Here is a 22,568-nt window from a genome sequence, read left to right on the forward strand (position 1 = left end):
CAACCACAGCAAGCACACAAACTTTTTACATTACTTTTCTATCTTGGTGTTTATTTTAAATTGACAGAAGTATCAATATCTCAAAAGCAAGCAATCCACAGAAGAGCACTGCGGGCATATAATCAGGGTAACATGGAAGCCTTTATAACCCCAAGTTAATCTCTTGAGGTATCCCACCCAGCTCACGTGAAATAAGAAACACATTCCTTTTAACCCCAACGTTTTTGACTCTAATAGATATAAAACTGTCATCAACCTCTCCGTCTGCAGGCACTAAGCTTCATTGACTGTTTTGCCTCTCACGTGCACATGCCTACCGACTAATCCTGGTGAAAGATGCTGGAATGAGAGACACAGAAGCCAAAAACATGTATTTACTTGCACAACTGTGCTGAGAGCAGCAGTGCACATCCCCTTCCCAGAGGGAGGATCAGCTAAGGCTGACAAACCCTGGGACAAAAGGGAGAGCGCAGACCCCCACCACATCACACTCTCCATCCCTGTGCTGAAACCACCACGAAGGGAAGCCTCTGGAGACAACTGTAGAGCAAAACTGCCTAGCAAAGCCACAGCCCAACTCAAAAAACAACCAAACCATTCCACTACAAGAAAAAAGTCATGATTTCTGTCCACTTTATCTCAACCTGGACTTATACCACCCTATGTATCTCCCACCTGGGAGCCTCTGCACATCTGGTTTAATATTGCTAACAGCTTTGTCATCACAGCATGGATAAGTACTCTTTAAAAGGAAGAAAATGGAAACAAGTGTGAGCACAGAATTCAATCCCATGCAATATTAATCACAGTAATTATACACTGACCACAGGCAACACAAAAAACACTGTCCTCTCTGGAGCATAGTAAGGTGGCTGCCTCCATGGCTTGTCAACTGGTACTTTCATGGTTTAAGTCCTTTCCACATGAAAACTGGGTCAATACCTTTTCAGTACGAGTAATTTTTATACTCCTTAGCAAGTACAAAAAGGCCTCTGTTGACCCTAAAAATAAATCCTGTACTTTAACAGGTCAAGCCCAAAGTCACTTCGTTTTCTAAAAGCCGTAACAGTACACTCCATGTTACTTGTTTGTATCTCCAGCGCATGAAACCTGTGTCTGATAATTTTGTGTGGTTAATACAGCGCAACAACCCCCTGCCCTAGGGCCTTCATCCCCAGCGCGCAATTAAGAGCTTGCTGTTTTAAAGTTTCAAGGTTTTTGTGGTTGAAGGAGTAGTTCATTAGTCACAAGAGCTCCTTTTCTCGAACCCTTGTTAATTAACACTCTGATGTCTGTTCCCACAGTGGAAACAAGAGCGAACATTGCAAAACTGACCGCCTCTTGGCTCCCAAGAAGAAACAGGGTGATCCCTTTAATTTGGTTTGGCTGCTGCTCGCACCACCATGTGGAACTGCTTTGGCTGATTGCAACAAAGTCCATTACTCACGTTTGTCTCTCCTGCCTGCATGCACCCTCACGAACACTGTGATTACTGCTACACCCAAGAGCAACTCAAAGAGCAGTTTCTTGTAAGGCAACAGCTGATACAGCTGCCAGATAGCCAGCCTTTTATACGGCCATCTCCTACACAGTTACGAAACACTTATGACTAGCACCTTACCCTAACAGTCACCGAGGAGGCATAAGTACAGGCACCTGGGAATCACCAGACATCAGCACCAGCTAATCACAGGAATATGTCAAACTGCATGGCATTAGCAGGAATGCTGACGGTGCATACCTCTTCATCATGGACAAATCCACAGGAGGCCCTTCTGGATTGTCCTAGGATATACTGCCTTTGTTTGCATGTCTCCATTACTCCATGTTAATAATCCCCAAAATACTACTTCTCCTTAGAAGTTACTGTTTGTATGAGCCAGGACACACAAGGAGTCTCGAGATCAAAGAGCAAAAATCCTTATACAAAGGGAGCTTGAAACACATTGAAAAGCACCAAAACAACAACGCCCGCCCCACTGGACGGGCAGTCATTTTGCTGTGCCACCATGCTTTGCCTGCAAAGGCTGATGCCATCACAGCTGAAGACTTCGTGGAAAGCTTCACGGGAGCTCAAAAAGGATCATTGAAGACCTTCAAGCTTTCTCTGAAAGTAGCAGGAGGTTTCTCAGCAACGTGTTGTGGTTTAACCCAGCCGGCAGCTAAACACCACACAGCCGTTTGCTCACCCTCCCCCCTCCCTCTCTGGGATGGGGGAGAGAAACGGGAAAGTGAAGCCGGTGAGTTGAGATAAAGACAGTTTATTAAGACAGGAATATAATAATAATAATAATAATAGTGATAATGATAATAGTATTAATAATAATAATGTGTAAGAAACAAGTGATGCACAATGCAATTGCTCACCACCCGCTGACCGATGCCCAGCCTATTCCCGAGCAGCCGGCCCCCCACCCCGGCCAGCCACCCCTATATATTGTTTAGCATGACGTCAGATGGTATGGAATACCCCTTTGGCCAGTTTGGGTCAGCTGTCCTGGGTCTGTCCCCTCCCAGCTCCTGCTGCACCCCCAGCCTGCTCGCTGGCAGGACAGAGCGAGAAGCCGAAAAGTCCTTGGCCTGGTGTAAACACTGCTCTGCAACAATTAAAACATCAGCATGTTATCAGCGCTCTTCTCATCCTAATCCAAAATATAGCACCTTACCAGCTACTAGGAGGAAAATTAACTCTGTCCTAACTGAAACAAGGACAAATGCACAAGGGAAGACATGCAGAGCAAGTAGCTCTTCAACCATGAAGAGCTCCAAGAGTGAAAGCAGCTAGCACACATTCATAGCAGTAGGGGAGGCAGCAGAGAGGGGGAAAGGCAGATCCAATTAGCTAGACAAAAAAGACTTTGCAGGAGTGAAACACACTGATAACATCATCCCTCTGACAGGAGAGACCTGCCTTGAAGCACCCAACAAAATAGACACTTTAAAACACATCGCTGGAGCATCTCAGCTTCCTTTAAACAGACTGTGTCAAAAAGCAAGATTTATCAATTGGGCAGTCAATCACCAAACCTTTCCACTTCCCCCCTCCCCCCCCCCCTTTTTTTTTTTTTATAATTGCATTAAAGATTTAAAGGAATCACTTCAAACAGTTTGCTGCCTGACACATTTTCATTATTCTGTGCTGTTTTACAGCCCTGGTCAGGCACGCAGTGATAATGCTGCTTCCGAAAATAGCTGAGACCTCACCGGACTGCAAGTGCAACGCCCTAAATGTAAGGAAGCCAACTGTAAAATGTAACAATAATAGAGCCAGAGAGATCTAAGATCAGCAGCAGCAAAGCCAACCAGGAGCTCTGAATCATACACGAGTCCAAAATATCACTGGCCTGACCAGGAGCTCTACCTCATTCCCAGAAGTGAGGTATGAAGTGGAGCAGAGGAGGGCAGGAGAGAGCCCTGTGCCTGCCTCAGCCACTCCAACATCTTCACCCAGCACTTTTTGTGATTATTAAGAGGAAAGAGTGAGAGCAAATGCTCCAAATACTCCACCTACTCCTAATAGGATGGTAACAAGATATTTCTGACCCTCTGCCAAAGCTTCAAACAAGTCTTAAAGATACTTTAAGATACTTACAACAAAGCACCATCAAATATTTTTTTAAAGTCAGCCAATTTAATTGATGGCTACTTGCTTCTCTCTCATAGCACTTCAGATAAATTGGATGTTGTTTCTAATGAGTTGTGGTTTTTTTTTTTGGTGTTTTTTGTTGTTTTTTTTTTTTGGGGGGGGGGGGGGGATCTGTTCCAGGACACAACTTCCTTGGTGCTGCTTCCAAGCAGTGCATAATTCCTAGGCAATGGAAGCATCTCTAGGGAGGGGCCTCTTGTGTACAGCTAACAAAACTGCTAGAAGGGTGCTATAAGCAGAACGCAAGTTGTTTAAACCTTGATAGAAAACCATTCTCAGAAGTTACCAGATTTTTTAGAATACCCAATGCCAGTGAGGAATATTAAATGGCAAAATGTATTTCAGTAAAGACACAAGAGATAAATAACTGTTGAGTTTCCAGCTATCATTTCAACCCACGCTTAATCCTTGGAAAATCAAGGATGATACTGGCCAATAAAATTACACGCATTATGCTCAGTTACACATGGGTTAGAAACCACACAGTCCATTCAGTACTCTACAGCAACCAAGCCATATTAATTTGAGAAAAACCTGTATGCATCCATGCAAGCTCACAAGCTGGGAAATGAGTACTTCTGCAAATGACAGCTGAATGAGTCTCCAGGCCTGTCTGGCACATGACTCCTCTGCTGGGAGCTGGAAATCCTCTCCAGTCATTCTGCCTTAAGATGCCGGTACAGATTTTACTATGCTAAAAGAACATATTCAATGTTGCTGCTGGTCCTATGGCCACATCACAGAACATAATTGTCAGCCACCTTGTTTCAAGAGAGGATAATCTTATACATCCAAGATTCTCATTACCTTGGTATCTATGCACTGTGATGTGGTCTAAGAAAGTACAATATTAAACAATATTAAGCTTACCAAAATCCTAAATCAAGGTATTTCACCAAAGGTTGACTTCTAGCAACATCAATGGAAATCGTTTTGCTGCTGGCTTCCCATCACAGCTAGCACCATAAGATATGATGGTTCCTTCTGTAAAAAGAACCCAAACTAGCCCCAGATGACTGCTCCAAGTTTTTCTAACTATACCACAAGGATCTAAAATGTATCAGCTACACCTGACTCAATTACAATTGTTGAAAGCTGCCCCTCCATGAAGAAACAGGTGCTCCTGCTCATCTTTCTGCATAGCTTTACAAGGTAGTTCACCCAGCAGACACTGGGCAGGAGGGAGCTAGACAAAGCTAAAAGGATGGAAGAGGCTAGTGATTATCATACATGCATATATTATTATTCTCTCATGCCATACTTTAAGAACTTGGTGTTGTAACATCCCAAATTTTTCAACAGATGCTAAATAGCATAAGATATAATTACAGCTCTCCCACATACAGATCGCATTTGACTACATTCAACAACTTTTCTATACAGCAGATGCCTATTGATTAGTAGTATTTCGACAACCCTACATGAAGCCATGCTTTCTTTTCATATGCCTGCACACCCTTTCTAAATAGGCACGCCTCATTTTCTGTTGTCACTTCCTGCACTACAGCAGCTCTGGGTGACTTATGGCAAAGGGAGGAATCCGTCCAGGAACCAACAGCACTGAGCCACACTGAAGACATCACGGGATGGGCCCAGCTGGGGACTGACACGCTTACTCTACCAGGATACCCCACAGAGACCTTCTCGGTACTCAGTGGAGCCCAGAGCATCATTCAGCTCACCCCAAAATAGACACGAGATCTTCTGAACCATTCTCTAGGCTCCGGTGACTACAACAAGAGTACAGACACATAAATTAATCACGTCTTAATCCCAATTTGAATGCCACCCACAGTATGACTAGAGGCAAATCACTTTCCTTTACCACATGCTCCACGCGCAGTGCCATATGTGGACACCTGAAGCAGGCCAGAGTGTTGAGGAGTTTAGAAGCAATGTAACTGCATCCACAGATGGAAATAGCCAAGCCAACCACACTCATGCTGTTTCTTGTACATAGATAACCTACTTCTGGCTAGTTAAAACTGCACTGTGTAACAGAGGCACATCCTGAACTCCTCACAGATTTAACTCCCGACCTTTAAAATAATAGTAGCTTCCTACTGCAAGGGGTACAGGAAGAATAAAATAAAGACTGAAGTACCTGGGATACTGTCATAGTGATGTATTACAGTTAAATCGAGATAAAAATTGCACAAGGCACAGAGCGTACGCTTATCACACCTAGAGTCTTCGTTTCTCAAAGCGCTGTTCCAGCCATCTTCCCTTAATACTGTTAAAATCTTTATAAAAGTACCTCAGCTACCCAGAATCCTGCCAGCCACCATCAGCCTAATAAAGCAGTAGGCAGCAAAACACTGAAGAAACATCAAACTGTCATAAGTGCAACCGTAAGAACAGGTTCTCTGCTAGTGAGAGCCCCCACGCCAGCCAGTACCTCCTGCAGAAGCACAGGTTTGTGTCAGCCCATTGCAGCGCTCCAGCTCGGGCACTGCTGCATCTACAAACCCACGTCTACCCTCCTGAATGATGAAGGAATCTCATCCTCAAAGGCCAGTACTACACCTTCCTCCAATATACCTGTTAAATCCTAAGCGTAACTGAAGGCAAACCACTTTTTTTTTTTTTAAATCAGTTCCAACTATATAACACACACATGGTACCATGAGATACAACCAAAACTGGTAAGACATAAAAAAGTTACTGACAGGTTTCATTTTCAAGTTCTTGTTTTCCTCACATATGGATTTATTTATCCCGTGCTGTTTTCTCAAGTAGCATCATGTATGTTAGAGGAAAGAAAAAGGATTTTTTTAAAATACAAATAAATAACTATGATACTTTTATGTTTACACAGGCATTGTATTTGACAAGAGGTATAATGTTACTTCCTCTGGTGAACACAGCTGAAGTCCAAATACTACGTGTACTATATTTATAAGAAAATTTCTAAGAAAAAAAAAACGTACAAGGACACAATTTATAGCATATTTATCTTTTGTCTCCTCTTTCAACTGAAGTTTCCATTATAGCTTGCATCAGGAATGCCAACAATTACTAAGTTATGCTTTGCCATAATCCTCTCAAAACTCTGCTTGGTGGAGCCCACAAGAATCCCACACCTTGCTGAGGACGGGCGAGCGAAGCAGTGAATACAGATCTCCTCTAGATCTCCTGAGGGGGAAAGGGGCTGGAGGAGCAGCAACCTCGTGTCGGAGCAGGTACCTGTGCATTTCACCAGGCTTCCACTGTTTCCCTACAGGGCTCTCTGGGCACAGCTCCATCCCTGGACCTTCACGTGTTTTTCAGTCTGCATTCTTCAGGCATGCCCAAACTGGCTCTCACAGCCCTCCATCCTATGCAGGAGGACAGGAAAAAAAAGTCTTCAGTCCCTGCTGCTCCGTCTCCCTGCAGCCTTGCACCAACACGCACACCTGCAATTCCTGCTGAGGTACAGCGCCCTGCCTCCTGGAGCAGCGTGACAGCAGCCATCTCAAAACGACGTCTTTCAGACACCAAAGCTGTGGTATTGGTACCCCAATGGAGAAGATCAGCAGAGCTTCACTCTTCTGCTTGCACGTCCAGCTGTCACCACTGGCTGCCTTCTGGCCGTCACGGCGAGGACGCAGCTCCTTCACCACACCAGGGCACAGAGGAGGAGAAAACACACTGCTGCTCAGGACAGAGCATCACCTCTGGAACTGGCAACAGCAGCAGCATCACAACAGAAGGCAGAAGATGCCTTTGGTTACACACAGGGGCCTTTTACAAGCTACAAAAGTGGGAAAGCCCAGCTGAAGCCCTTAACCAGCCTGCCTCACGATATAGACAAAGGAAGCAATACCTTGAGCCCTGCCCTTCTGTTCAGGCTGGGAAAGCATCTGTATCAGACAAGATATCGTCTATTTAATGACAAAATAGGCATATTACAAAGCTTTTCATAAAGCATTCACCTGGCAAACTTCATTCCAGTAATACAAGACTCGGTGAGATAAGGAAAGATATTATTAGCATTAATGATAAAAGGATGGCAGCCTAAGCAATATTCATTTTGCACACACAAGGCAGAGACATCAGGATCATATTAGCCTAGAAGCGTGTATCAACACTTGCTTTAGCAGAAGCCTTAGCCCTTGATGAGCATCAATTAAGTTCTAAATGGAGTTCTTTCCTTTGATCAAGAAGCAAGATAAGATCACATTTACACCACAGAGCTTTGATTGCAACACCACACCAGACACTTGGCTTACCTACACCTAACTTACCTACACCTAACTACTAATATAAGAAAGCCAAAATAAAAAAAAAGATTTTGGTATTGCAGTGACAGAGAACCGTCTTTATGTAAAAGGGCAGGAGAAGCAGGTATAAGAAACTACATGAACTCAGCACTAATGCAATATTACAATACAAATCAGTCAGATACTGAATGAATGTCTGTAGACCAAAGTTGCAAAGGTCAGTGATTTGATCTCACCAAACCAAATACAGATGCTTGGTTTTATCCAGCACATGCAACATTTGATGAAAATTAGCTACTTTTCATAATATCATAAATATCTATTTTAATAGCTAATGATTGTTTAAAACTAGTAAAAAAAAAAAACCACAATCAGGCAGATTCGATGTACCTCCTGCAGATCCTCCAAGCTGTAAAATATTATTGCTTGTATTCTAAAAGGATGGAGGCAGGCATATGGAAATCTGCAGGCAATCTTCTTATGCAAAGCAAGCATGGCCCAGGGATATGAATGATACCTCAGACTCAGAAGTCATCTCACGCTAGAAATTAGAGCCCTAATGACAAAAGGACTATATACCCTGCCTAACTTCAGACAGAGATACAAAGTCAAACAGCATTTCATTTGAATTTCCTACCTCTTATTGCAGCCCTGTGAAGTAACATTAAAATCTGTGAACAATCCTGTGACCACAAGAAACCGAGTCCTAAAGAACTACTTGTAAATATGTAAGAGGTTGCTACAGAGGTCCCAGCTCCATTAATTTCTATCCACCCTTCCTTTCCCCCCTGTAAGTTAGTCCTGAAAACATCAGTACCTCACTACCTTCTCCTTTAAACATGACTTACATATTTGGAGTATCTGGAGGACAGAAAGAAGAGACACTCCCAAAACAACAAACCTGTAATGAGGTGAGATCTGAGTATGTGATGATGTCAGGAAAACGTAAGGTACAAATTAAGACTAATGACATCACGAGTACAGAAAAGATGCAATGGAAACCAAATTTTACCATTGAATTCACAGAGGCACTGATGTTTGGACTTATGCACTGACATAGCTTCTGTATGAAGCTTCCCTGCAAAGGAAAATCTTGTTCTAAGATGATGCAGCAGAGAACTGAGCAGTCTCAACACCTCTTAACACTTCTTAACCGTTGCAAGTCATCAGCTGCTTGCCGTGCCTGGAAGGAGCTTAACTGATAGAACAGGACTTAGATCAGGCAATTGAGAAGCTTAGATTTAAGAAATCAAAAGGAAAGAACAAACACCACCCAAAGAAAACCCCACATGCTTCTGAACACTTCTTGACAGGCTGTCTGCACGCATCACTCATAACTGCAATTCATCTAGTAGCATCTGTTGGATAACAACCTTTTGTCAGGCTCTTTTACTTAAGAAAATAAAACATCATGACAAAATTCAACATGCATTTTATCTAGTGCCCTGTACTTTGTCTTCCATTAGCTCTTGCAGTGCGCTAGACAGTGTACAAACAGGCATGATCCTTGGCCAAAGGGACTTATATGCTGAAAACACAGTCCAAAGCAGAAAGAAGCAGAAGGAACAAGCACATAAGTAACCAGAATTATTTAAGTCTGACACACACAAATGAGGATTTTGCTCCAGAAGTCTCAAACAATAGAAACAAAAGACTTCTGATCACTGAAGGAAAGGCGTTTAAGAAAAAAATGCAACAAATTCATTGGCCAGTTTCTACCACTAAGCAGTTAGAAGAAACTTCACCTACTAACTGTACCACCACCATAGCTCTAATTGATTAGTACAGAGCATTTAACACTACTACCAATGTTTAGGTACTACCTAAATATACTTTTTACCCACTACCCACCCACCTGTATCCCTATCCAGAGTTGCATTACATTTCTTTATAAAGATTACAATCAACTTTCCAGTAAAGCCCGTGGAGATTTTAGCATTTAAAATGTTGCTTTTCAAGACATTATGATGACAGCACTCTACTTCTAGACTTGTGATGTTTGGTTAAAATAGTTTGAACAGCCTTTTAATGGCAAAGCAAACAGAGCTGACTGTGAACACTGAAAGATCATTAAAAAAAATAAAAAACACCACAGAACCCACAAGCAGCTCAAGAAACTGCAACACAGCAGAAAAACATGAAAACGTGATCTAAACACACGAACACAGAGGCCAACTCCTCTGTTTTATTTTTTCATACACACTTATCTTTGCAACAGCGAATGAATAATTTTAAACCAGTATTCGTACAAACTGGTTGTACAGCTTTTTCACTTGAAGTTTCATCCCACAGACAAGCACTAAATAGATTTATTTAGTATTTTCACCTTCTGCTGGCAAAACATTATGGGCCGGCTACAGTCAGAATTTCAGTTCAAATACCTGAAAAGAGAAAGTGTTCATTCAGTGCCATTTCCTGATCTGTTTAATAAGGCTGTTTAAATATATGTTTAAGTAACCAAGCAAACAGAGAAACTGCTCTGCAGTTATGGTCAGCTCTCTCTACTACTCTTCATTGAAAGCAAAATACTCTCTTAAGAACTAAGTAGGAGTTTATTAGTGTTAGATTTTTTTTTCCAAATAACTTGAACACAACAGTGTTCAGAATACTTAGAAAGAAAGAAAAAAAAGATAAAAAACAACCTCAGTGCTATGTGCCACTCATAACTGCTGCTGAAATCCAGCTCCGGTTTGCGGCTCCCGGCACACACAGTTAACACGGCTGACCTTGCTGAAATCTCCCTGGGTAAGCAAGATAGCTCTAAAAAAAGAACACCAGGTCCTCGCGATTAATTGCTAACTATTAATAAATTAGCATATTTCTCTTCCTCCTTCCAGGCATACCTATAAATAAATGCGCTTTCCCTCAAGATTTACCAGGAATGGAAATCAGAGTATTTTGTGACATAACAGCCACAGGAATAAATGACACCCATGAACTATTGGGTAATGGAATAACTGAACCTAGAGCGCAATAAAAAGACCAAAGTGCCAGCTCGATCCAGAGCTAGCTGAGCCCACAGCTACAGGAACAAAGGCCAGATTGTGATGGAGACTCACAACAACGACGGCATCTAACCACAAGCATGTCAAACTGTCTTTACCGTGTAAAATTTGGCTTGAAGTCACAAGTCACATAAGTATGCTAGGCCTGGGGGCAGCGGGGAAGAGGGAAATCAGGCTACTGAAAACAAAGAGGAGATACAACGATGTTGTCTAGTAAGACAGTGACATTTTTCACAGAGGAGAATCCCCCTTACACAACTTTTTCCTCTCACATCTTTTGAGGAATGACCCTAGCTGCAAGGTTTTCAGTAGCCAGGAGCTTCTGGGACTACAGAAAGTTTCTGAACATGATCACATTATTACGTTTTCTTCAAATTGTTCCTCTGCCAGAAGAGTTATGCTACTTCTGTGCTGGAGATTTTTCCACTCTATGTCAGTGGGTTCTTGAGATTTTTCCACACACGTGGCCCTGTGTCAATGGGTTCTTGATGGCTTCTGCATCCAGGATAGCCAAAGCCCAGAAAACTACAAGCCCACAGTCAAATGATACCATCAGCAGTACAGCAGATGTGCTGTGATCTCTACGGCTGTCAGCCTGTCCCAACACTGAACTGAATTACAATACAACACAACTGAATTACTCCAGGACTCCCTTCTTTAAAAGCTCTGGGGGGGAGGAGAAGTACAAGAGCAGTGTGAGAATGAAGTGAGGACTCTGAGCCTACGAACATCTTGGCCCACACAGGAGCAAGGCTGCAGGTCAGCTGCAATGCCAGGCAGGAGTTAATTTCTCTCCCATAAAGGATCATCTCAAGAAGATCAACATCTGGGTTCAGTCAGTTCCAAGAAAACAGTGAAGGCCAAATCATTAAACAAGCTCCACAACCATCTGCAAGCAAGTCAATTCAACACAACAACCTAGAAGAAAAAAAAAAAAGTACCTTTCCACTGCTAAAGAAAGCCCCCAAATACTGCTCAAGTCCATGTCACACTGTAAGAGAAGCCCGTAACTACACCAGCACCTCTTCTGGACAGAAATCAAAGAGGTGCCCACACAGTTATCAGTTTCCGAATATTGATGCGGCAGCTGAAGATTCATCATATCCTTGTTAAAAGCTTAAGAAATGCTTCACCTACAAAGCTGCTAGTGAGCAAAAGTACAACTCCTTCAGCAGGAGCTGCGCTTTCACTGGACCCACTCTTTGCGATTCTACTACTGTCAGTACAGTCTCTTTGCCAGAAATACACCCTTCTTCACACAAAAACAGCAGCATTCTAGTCCGAATTAACAAGAGAACACAAGCGACAGCTTCTGGTATCACCTATTGTTGCTAGAGATAGACAAAGCTCTTTTCATTTAAAATCTGGCTACAAAAATCTAAAAATATTCACTTTTCTGTAACTAATTCAAAATAGGTTCTATTTTAAATTACAGATAAAGCCTATTTACAGAATCTGCATAGAAGCAAATAGCTCAAAAATCATAGAAAGGGACTATTCAGGATAAGAGTTGTCCTGTTAAAAAAAAAAAGTTAAAGTTTTGTCTGTTTTTTAAAGGAAGCCAGGTTCACAAAAAGCAAATAAGCTAACTGTCCAGATGTAGTTATACAGCTTACTTTTGGACTTGGTTTTTTGGTAATTGCTTCCTGGAATAGGGGAAAGTTTCTATGTTTCTTTTAGTTGGGAAAAGGTGGGGTTTTGTCGTCTTTTTTTTTTTTTTGTAGTTGCTGTTTTTGTTTGTTTTGTTTTCAATTTAAAAGTATCAATTAATAGATGCTTGATTGTCAACAAATTCAAAATAGAAAAATAGTTCCTGAACTTCTCCGTTTTCCATTGAACATTAAAAATGGACTAAATCAGACCATTTATTTCCACTACTCCCTTAACTTTTTCCAAGATGCTTTTATCGTTGTATGACATGCATGCATCATTATCTGCAAAACCAATCTCCCCACTGCAAGTTGGCAACTCCCACCATAGTTATTTATGTCATTCTCCTAGAATACATCTCCACGGCACCACAGCACTAACTACAGGCAGCAAACATCACCAGCCAAAGCATTTTCTCCCATAGCTTGACCAGTTGAGTGAAGATCACGGTATTATGTCCCTAGATGGACAGTGATAGTCAAACAAAAGGCATAAGCTCCTCTCCAAACATTCTGTTAATCAGTATATTTATAAAACTAGCCTCGAGAATTGAAGATAATATTCATAAGTTAAAATACAGACTATTGGTCTCTTCTCAAACATAAAATGCAGTGGTTGTGAACTACATAGTAGTTAAGCATTTTGGCTTAGAAATAAGCCATGAAACGTAGTATTAATAAGGCTACTATTAAAGTGTCAATTTTAATGAGCAGCGATGAAAGTCTAACCAAAAAATAAAGTTTTCCACATCTCATTTCTTTATTACAATCTTGTCATGCAGGGAGTGACGTAAAAAGACGCCGTGCAATGAAGAAGTCAAATGCTTACCTGGAAACTGAAAAACAACAGCAGAAACAAAAGTCACTAGCAGTCTTTAATTTATTCCTTTGCATTTCAAAGGACACGCGTTAGCATTAGTCAGAAGATTCACCTTCCAACTACAGCCAGGCCTCAAATTATTCTGCATAACACTAATTGAGGGTCCAACTAAAGAGTTACCTGTTCAAGGAACCTGCAAGTAAAATAAATTATGCAAGAAAGCAAGCCAAGCATGCTCAAGTATAATAAAGCCTTTTAAAATGATTAGCAGGTTTACTCTTTAATCTGGCAAGGTAACAAACTTTCAGTGCCCAAGAGAAAAGACACAATGAGGGAACAGCATTATATAAATATTCCACATGCCAAAGCAAAAGGCTTATTTCATTGTAACAATGCACTCCTGTTTAAACCAATACCAATAGCAGAAAGAGAGGTCTTTCTGGGGAAGTTATTTAGATGTTAACGCACAACTTTGCAGCACGTCTGTGCGGACTCCTCTCCTTCCAGAGGCTGCGCTCACAGTCCATCATTGGCACCGGCACGCCCGGACACATGTTCACACTCAGGAGGGCTGGGAGTATCCATCTTGCTCTCTGTACGAAAACATTAGCCTGCTTTCCAAATTTGACTCAGTCTCGAACCAAACTCCTGCCAAGTGCTGACCACAGGCATGCAGTCTAATCAGCATTATGGTCCTGAGACATCGAAGTAATGGCTGCTATAAGTGAGTGCCGCTGCTAATCCAGGGGAGCTTTCAACTCTCAAAGCATTCGTAATTTTGCATCAACTTCAAATCAAGCAAAGCCTGGGAAAACGCTTTATGTAACAAAGGGTGATGGCCCTAAAACACAGTCCTGCGAGACAACAGCAGTCCATCCCACAAGTCACAAGCCTCTCACCTAATTCAGAGCTATTTCCCTTTTGATTTTCGCACTGCAGAGCAGGAACTGCGAGAGCAGTCCTCTAACTGCCATTCAGAAAGCACTGGCAGTGTCCGACCAGGCTTGACACAGCTGAAGCCAACACTGCCTTCACAAATAAATAAATAAATAAATAAAAACAGCCACCGAGCACGGCAGGTGACCCCCCCGAGGGACGTGGGGCACCTGGGGGCACAGCTCGCAGCCCCCACCTCCCTTCTCTCAGGAAACAGCTTCCCAGAGCTGCACCAGCGGACGGGCTTTGCGAACGCCTTGCTTAACTCGAGCTCTCCTCCTTCACTTAACTTTGCTTAACTTACAAGCCAAGGTGTTTTCGGCCAGCGGGCGGGTATCTCTCCGAAAAGCTGCAAGCCAACTCGCGTGGCCTATCGACCGGCCGGCAGGAGGGGAGCTGCCCCCGCCGGGCACGGCCGCAGGGGGACGGGAGCGAGCGCCAGGGGGGCTCCGCCGGAGCCGCCCGCCCTGCCGACGGGGCTCGCCTCGCCCCCGCACCCCGGAGAGGGAGGAAAAAGCGCCCGGGGCTCACGGGCACGGAGAGGGAACCGGCCTGGAAGCCGCCCGCTCCCGGGACGGGGCTGCGGCTGGGGCTGGCACCGCCGCGGCGGCGCTGGAGGCGCCGGCCCCGCTCGTCCACGGGGCCGCCGAGCCCGGCACCAGAAAGTTCCCGCGGGCCGTGCCGAGCCGTGCCGGGCAGCGCAGGCGCCCTTACCCTTGGTCCAGTCCACCACTTGCTTCGGGCTCCACCTGGTCACCGGCTCCATGGCGGGCTCGGCCCCGCCGGGACCTGCCCCTGCGGGACACCGGCACCACCGCTGCCGCCGCCCGCCGCGCTCCTCCGGCCGCGAGCTCGCCCCCTCTCAGGCTCCCATCCCCGCGGCCCCGCTCCCCGCCCGCCCCGCGCCGGCCGGGCCGTCCCCCCGGGCCGGCTCCTCCCGCGGGCCGCGGCCGGGCCCGCCCCGCCGCCGCTCCGCCCCCAGGTGCTGCCGCCCGGCTCCCCTCGGCCGTCCGGAGCTGGCCTGAGGGCCGGCGGGTTTCGGCCCGAGGGCCTAGCGAGAGCCGGCTGTCCCCGGCCCGGCGCCGTATGTGGAAAAGCGCCGAGGAGAAAGTCCCTGTGGGGGCTCGGGGTCTGAGCTGCCCTCCAAATGGCAACCCCCAGGCGGCCGGCCCGGCCCGGGCAGGAAATGGCCGCGGCGGGGCAGGGAGGCTGCTCCGGGAGGGATCGAGCGTTTGAGTAAAATAATAAATAAATACACAAAACCAACACGCAGAAAGTGAAGTTTTCAAGATCCCGGCTTCGAAAAGAAAACTGTGGTTTTCTGTGCCAGTACCGAGAAGCCTGCCATCACCTATCATGTCCCTTGTAGGCTGTAGCCTTCCTAAGAACAGTTCTGTCGTGGTTGCTTCAGTTTACTCTGCACATTTTGGATTAGAAAACTTTTATATACACGTACCGGACAGTGTGTTTCAAAACATGCTGAACACAGCCCCTGTAACATATGTGTCATGATGTATGGCATTATACTTTGATAATTAACACTTTTACGTAAACATGACTGAAATCTCTACATGGTGTTTCTGCACAGCACGCTAAAAGAAAGTGAAGTGGGGTCAAAAACAGATACAGATCCTCCTTTCTTCTGCAAAGCAATTAAATGTTGCCTTTTACACTGGCATTTCTTGTGCAGACCTCCAAAGTTCAGCACGATGACAAATGTGCCTGCTACGTGAATGACTCCAATAAAGCCAATAGTCAATAGACTGTAGAGACTTTAACAAAGGGATGATTTCCAGAATTACAGCAGTTTGTTTCTTTTGAAACTACTAAGTGTTATTTGTGCCTTTCACAGTCACAGTTGCTTTGTAGCGTTTATAGTTTTATATAAAACATTGTAGGGGTCGGTGTATTAACACACTGTGTACAAAAAGGCAAATTAAATTTCAATATATGCTGTGCAGATGTGAAAAAAAGCAATGTTTTTGAACTCTCAGAAACATATTTTTTTAAAACTAACATATTTTATAGGCTCAGGATTTCCGTGTGCAAGAGGGGGGCTGCTGTTGAGGTAGCTTTGTGCTGTGTGGAAGGGAAGGACGGACGGAAACGTGGGACATTTCTCCTCGCTGCGGTTTCTGAAGGGGTGGGTTGACCGTGGCCGGGCGGGCAGAAGGGTGGCGATTAGGGGGCCGCCTGCTGTCCTGCCCCACAACCAGGACCTGCCCAAGGGTGGCCTGGTGGCCAGGCACTTCAGTGGCGGCTCCGTGTGAGTCACAGCCCTGTGGCAATTTTAGCAGCCGCTGCAGGCTGCCATCAACCGCTCTTCTCCCAGTATTGGTATTTGGTTTATTTCTGAATCCTGCACTTAGAAGAGCCCTTGGGTGTGGTGGCCATTTCACCATAACAGATTATTTCTGTTTTTCTGTTCTCACTTGGGAGCTACAGTGAGCCGTCCAGTGTACCTCAGTCTCACTTTCCTCACAGGCATTATTTCACTTTTGCCCTGGCCACCTCCTGAGGGCTGTGTAAACCCTGGGAGTGTCTACTTAGAGGTTTAACTGCTGACCTCCATAGCTTCATGCTCAAGATACTGACCTCCACTGCTCCGCTCCCTTCTCCTAAATGCACCCGAAGACCATTTTCCATCAGTGATGCAGCAGGGAGACATGGAGAAAACATGTATTTTTATTACATGCTTCACTTAGTGGATCTGGCTCAGCACCAAAATCCATCACGAAGTCCTTTTGCAACGTGCAGAAGGGTCTCACTGTTCCTCAGTGAAGAAGAGCAGAGTGAACTCTTCTGTGAAAGGAACGCTGTGAAATTTTCGCTAGGCAGTGTCTGAGAGTGAGTAAGCAGCTGGGATTTGAGACTGTCCAGCACCCCAGTTTTCAGAGGCTCCCTTCTCCATCCATCTGCTGTCCCTAGACATATACTTGAAGTGTAGGGACGGGCAGTTCTGTGTATGGTTGTGCAGTGCCCGATGGGACTGGCATTCCTGCCGCGGCAGAGGGAGCCTGCCCTGCTGCAGAGCCTGGCCACGGAGTCAAGAAGTGGCACCTCACAGATTCTAGGTTTGGGAAGCAGTGGTGAAAAACAGACAGGCCTTTTTGCATATGTTCCTAAAAACTAGTCATTTGCTCCTCCTGTTTGCCACATGGTGGCTGAAGGTGAATTTCTAGTGCTTGATTGTAAAGGCAATTTGTTAAAGCTAAACTGTTTATTTGCTTTTTGGTGTGTGAAATACTATGCTTGTCAGTTCACCTCTCTGCATATTTGAAAGATTAAAATGCAGTTCACCACAACTTTAATATTGGTGGAGCAATCCAAAATTTCTTGATTCCCCATTGAAACGTGTGTCATTCACACTTCAAAAACAACAAAGCAGCAGCTCCCAACCCTTGCAGAGGCCCGAATGAACAGATGGGCCTTGCAATGTGCCCTCTTAATGGTTTCACAACAGTTAGTGTCACAGTGCTTCCGTCTTAACTACACAGATGCTTCCCAAGGTTGCAGGAAGGAAAGCAAATGTCTCTCACTGTTGGTGTTTGGAGCAGTCATCTGCTGTCATCCTTCTCTGTCACATGTCTTGGGCCAGTCCCCATGTCTTATTTGGATAGGATGAGCACCAGATTTTGTGAGTCAGACATGCAGATCTGGTCACTTGCTAGCAGATTGCCAATCTGATAAATCCATTATTCATTGTTATCATTTTCTATAATTTTCAAGATGACAAATCTACTTTTTTTGTTGCTGTGTTTTGTTCGTTTGTTTGTTTGTTTTTGTCAGCAGGACAATATTGTAGTGACTCTGGGTTCTTTGATTACATTATTATATCCCTTAACACCAACTGCTTTGCAGCCTGCTCTGGTCAAACGAAGTAAAGCTGAAAGGGGAAAGAAGCACATATTCAGTTTCTCAGATGGGTTCCTAGCCAAGTTGCGTACCTGTGCTCTTTTAAAGCCCAGATTGCAACTGTTCTTTTGAGTTGATTTTTCTCATAATCGCATCATCTCAATGCCTGTTTTATCTGAGATGAGATTAACTAGTAGTCAGTTGACATGATGCAATTAGGAGTTCTGTTTGTAGATTAAGGTAGTTTTGTTCAAGAAAATACTCATTGCCTCAAGAAATTAAAAATAAATAAATAAATCCATCTCTCTCTGATGTCTATGGATCAAAAAATTACATGCACATCTTCAGATGCTCTATGGATTAGTTTACAAGTTTTGTGCCAGTAAGGAGTATCAGGAAACATGTTGGTTCTTTTTCCCTGCTTGCAGCCACATGTGGAGTTCATTGCTATGTTGCTGTGGCAAGGCCCAATACCAGCTCTCCAGAAGTGCACATTTTTTCATTAGTTATAATTTTCCAGTGATAACAGTGCTTTGATTTAAAACAGCGTTCAGACCAACTGTTTGTTGATTCCCTGTTTTCTTCGTTTTCTCTTTTCTTTTATTTATTTATTTTTTTCTTTCTTCTCCCCATACCCAGACCAGATGTTCAAAGGGACAACAGCGTAGTTCACATGGATGATCTGGCAGCACACAGCTCAGTATAGATCAGATCATGGCTCTACAGTCATGACAGGTCATGGCACCGTGCACTGTCACATCACCCGTCAGCAAAGACTTAGAAAACAGTCTTAATCCCACAACTGCACCCCTGTCAAGTTAGCAGAGGATGCTACGGTGTTTATGTCACCTTCAGGATTTTATCCTAGCAGCTGGCCAGCAGAAGCAGCACATGTGATTCTTTTACAACATAAAGTCTACTGGGAAAAATTTCCCTTTCCAAGACAATATATATATATATATATATATATATATATATATATGAATCATTGGAAAGTTTGCATCATTTCAGCAGTATGTTGGCTTTAGCCTGGTTTAACATCAGATTTACCATTTTATCTAAACACAGCCTGATTGACGTGCCTCTTAGACACAGATTTCAATACCAAACCTGCTTGCTACCAGGTCACCAGCTTGGATTTGAGTCATGCATGGCAGACAGATGATCACATTTCTCACAAAGTAGCCAAAGTGTACAATATGGATTGTATTCAAATTTTAAGCTGTCTTCAGGGTGACAGACAATGGCTGATCTAGCGCACACACACACACACCAAAAACAAACAAACAAACAAACAAACCAAAAAAAAAATAGTTGCGTAAGGATAACACATCAAAACACATTGAACATTTTTGAGTTGTGTGAGTTTGGAACAGATTATCACTTTACATCATGTGGCTGCAGCATGCTTTTGGAGGAGTTTCTGGCTCCAGTGTCCATGTACCAGGTAGTAGCAAAGCTGTCAAGAACTGCAAGGACAGAATTTTCGCTTTTTGCATTTTTCAGCCCCAGTTGCCATTCCTAGACAGTCTTTTAACAGACAGCTCCTGCTGCCTCACTGGTCCTGCCTGGTCCTGGCTTCAGGGCACGCAGCTGCTGGTGTCCCCCAGTAGCTCCATCATGGGCTGCCTGTTGGTAGGACTACAGTCAGACTTGGGCAGAAGGTCCCTTGGCCTCAGAGGTAACCACTGTCACTTATCTCTAGAGGGATGAATAAACAAGTTTGTAGCCAAAGGTCACATACCAAGTCTTAAAAGTTGATTTTCTGTTCAAGGCCACAAAAAGTTATTTTTCTTCCTAATCCAATTTTTAGAGGAGTCAGCATATTGCAATGTCTGAAAGCTGTGAAAATGGACAAATTTAAAATATTAGGAATAAAAGCCAGTATATGGGTAAAAGATCCACTGTTTGCATCTATTGACAATCCACAGATGGTCATTAGGGAAATGGTCATTCCCTGACCTCACTCATAATATTTCAGAGTACATCACAGCTACTGCCACTACTAAAAAATTAGTGTTTGCATATGACTTTCCAAGCATTACCTTACTCATACACATGGTCCACAGAAGTCGGTAGGACTTTTTTCCATGACAGCAAGAGAATCTGACCCTACCTAACTAGAATTTAGAGCTTCCCGGTAAGGTCAGTGAGTATTTAAAGTTCATTGGGAAGTTGCAACAGCTGTAAATTAAATGACTCAGACTGAGTCAGGTACAGAACTGGGTTTCGTTCCATTAAGCATGTAATTTTAAAAAGTCACACTAATGGAGCAACTTGTTACACAAGAATCAACATCCTACTTCTCACCTTGATAACACAACTGTTAGTGATGGATCTCCTTCCTATACGTGACCGTATGGAAGATTTTGGTGTACCCTGGTATGACAAATAGGTCTGCGTAGTCCTCACCTGAATACTAGGTATACAAAGAGAATCTCTTTTGGCTGGATGGAGTAAAGAGGACAACCTGAGGAACTTCCTGGCTTCATTGCTTTGGAAAAACAACGTCCTGGCTGTGCCTTCCCTGTGCCTTGGAGAGAACTGAGTGACCAAGTTGTACTGTCATTTCATGTATTACTTTCATGAATTCAGATTGATTTGAATAAAGCTATTAAGTTTTCTCTTCAATAAAACAAAAATAAGCATTTCAGATCAGAATGACTATATGAAAGGTTTTGCCGTAAATGAAATACTGTATTACAAGGAAAAGGAAACAACAAAAATATATGAATTCTGATCTCAGTGCTGTCACCATGTCTCTTGGTGACCTGGACCAAATCATTTCATCTCTATAGTTCCATCTCCTCACCACTTAAAGGTTAATAATATGAATTGTTGAGAAATACCATTTTTTTTTCTTTATCCAGTATATTATTTCCTTTCTAAATATCTGAAATAACTATTGAAATAAAAATAAATTGCTAACTCCAGTTAATGGAAAAATTTCTAAGCCATGAAATGTTTCTGAGTACAAAGGAGTAAGAAAAAATAGATGAAGAGATGGATACCAGAGTGGTTCTAATGGTTTTGCTAAATTCATTTAATTTTATGTGTATTTATAGTTGGCCTTAGCACAACATGTATGGTATAAAGAGGGCTATGCTTATGGTCAGTTTATTAGTAACCAAAGTAAAGTTAGCAAGATCCACATTTATCAATGACTATCGGATTGTTTACAGAATATACATATATATATATATATATGTGTATATATATATATATATATTTTTTTTTTCCAATATAAGGTTCCTGCACTACTTATGTCCTTAGGATAGGAGCTGCATTGAATCCTATGCTTGGATTGTCCTTCCCTTTTTCCATTCAGGTTTAAAATAATCTTCACGGGTTTCTAGCTATATGAAAGTTGCTTGCCACTGCCTGCTGCTATAGGTGTATATATGTCTACATATAAAGATGCAGATATACATGTATGCTGATGATGCTGTGCTAAACTGAGATAAGCAGTAAGTAAAAAGGTCTTCTCCTGAAGTTTTTACTCAAAGAAAAATCCTCTAAGCTTTATTGAGTAATTTATTTTAATTCAAGCATGTGGGAATAGGCCTTGAGTTACTACTATATGTTTACATTTTCAGTCCACAAGGTGGTTTTATTAAATGAGTCTCAATTCACTGCACAGAAATCATTTCCTCCACTGCACCTTGTGCTAAGGTACCATATGTTTTAGAAGAGGATCACAAAACTGTTTTGCAAGATATAAATGTATTATAAATATATGTCATAGTTAATACAAATTGGATTATAAATTTACATTGACCTCCCTTGGGTCCCTTTACCTGGCTGTGAAGCTGACTCTCATGTAAACTGAGCACAAACATGATTTGTGTAAAATTACAAAACTCACCAGTGTCAATGCTTAAATAGTAACTTAAAGTAAACGGCAAGATTTTTGTGTACGTTAATAGAAGATTTTACCTGGCCCTTATTTCCCCACCCAAATGGCGCATAAGGAGAAAGATTTGGCTGGAATACACCCGACCAGTCAGTGTGATCAGATACAGAAGAATTATGTTCCCAAATGGAAAGCAACTGTTGGGAGTTTAACACAAGCGAAGAAAAGGTGTAGTGGGGAAAGCACTTTGAAAAATTAGCAGGAACAGCATCTGCTCCATCTGTTACAGCTGTTTCCAGCCATCATTTATCAAAGGCACACAAACGTGGACTCGTACCCAGACCCAGATTCAAGAAGCCCATGTCCTACCTAAATCACTTTAACTCCTATTCACCCGCTGACTTAGGTCTTCAGGCACCAGGAAACACCAGACAAAAGGACTTGAAGCCAGCCTGGCTGAATCTGTGTTCCTGTGCCTATGCAGAACTTTGTGAAAAGCTGTGTGGCCTCAAAAGGAGACAGAATGCTCTCACTGCATCTTTTAAAGGATGTAAGATGCACAAAAGTTTTAATTCAACCATTTTTCTTCATAGCCTAAAATT

General features: G+C 43.2%; 1 protein-coding gene across 2 annotated transcripts in view; it reads right to left on the bottom strand.

Annotated features, from left to right (window-relative positions):
• Positions 1 to 15,168, bottom strand: part of CNKSR3 (CNKSR family member 3) — a 59,759-nt gene extending 44,591 nt beyond the window's left edge. Inside the window, exon 1 of one of the 2 annotated variants that reach the window (XM_048076890.2) lies at positions 14,973 to 15,168. In XM_048076890.2, the coding sequence (XP_047932847.2) occupies positions 14,973 to 15,024 (52 nt within the window). In that variant the 5' untranslated portion in view covers positions 15,025 to 15,168. The remainder of the gene's footprint in view (positions 1 to 14,972) is intronic. The other variant, XM_048076891.2, reaches the window with a different exon arrangement.
• Between the last annotated feature and the right edge of the window lie 7,400 nt (positions 15,169 to 22,568).

The sequence above is a fragment of the Anser cygnoides genome, chromosome 3, assembly GCF_040182565.1.
Source record: "Anser cygnoides isolate HZ-2024a breed goose chromosome 3, Taihu_goose_T2T_genome, whole genome shotgun sequence".
NCBI lineage: Eukaryota > Metazoa > Chordata > Aves > Anseriformes > Anatidae > Anser > Anser cygnoides.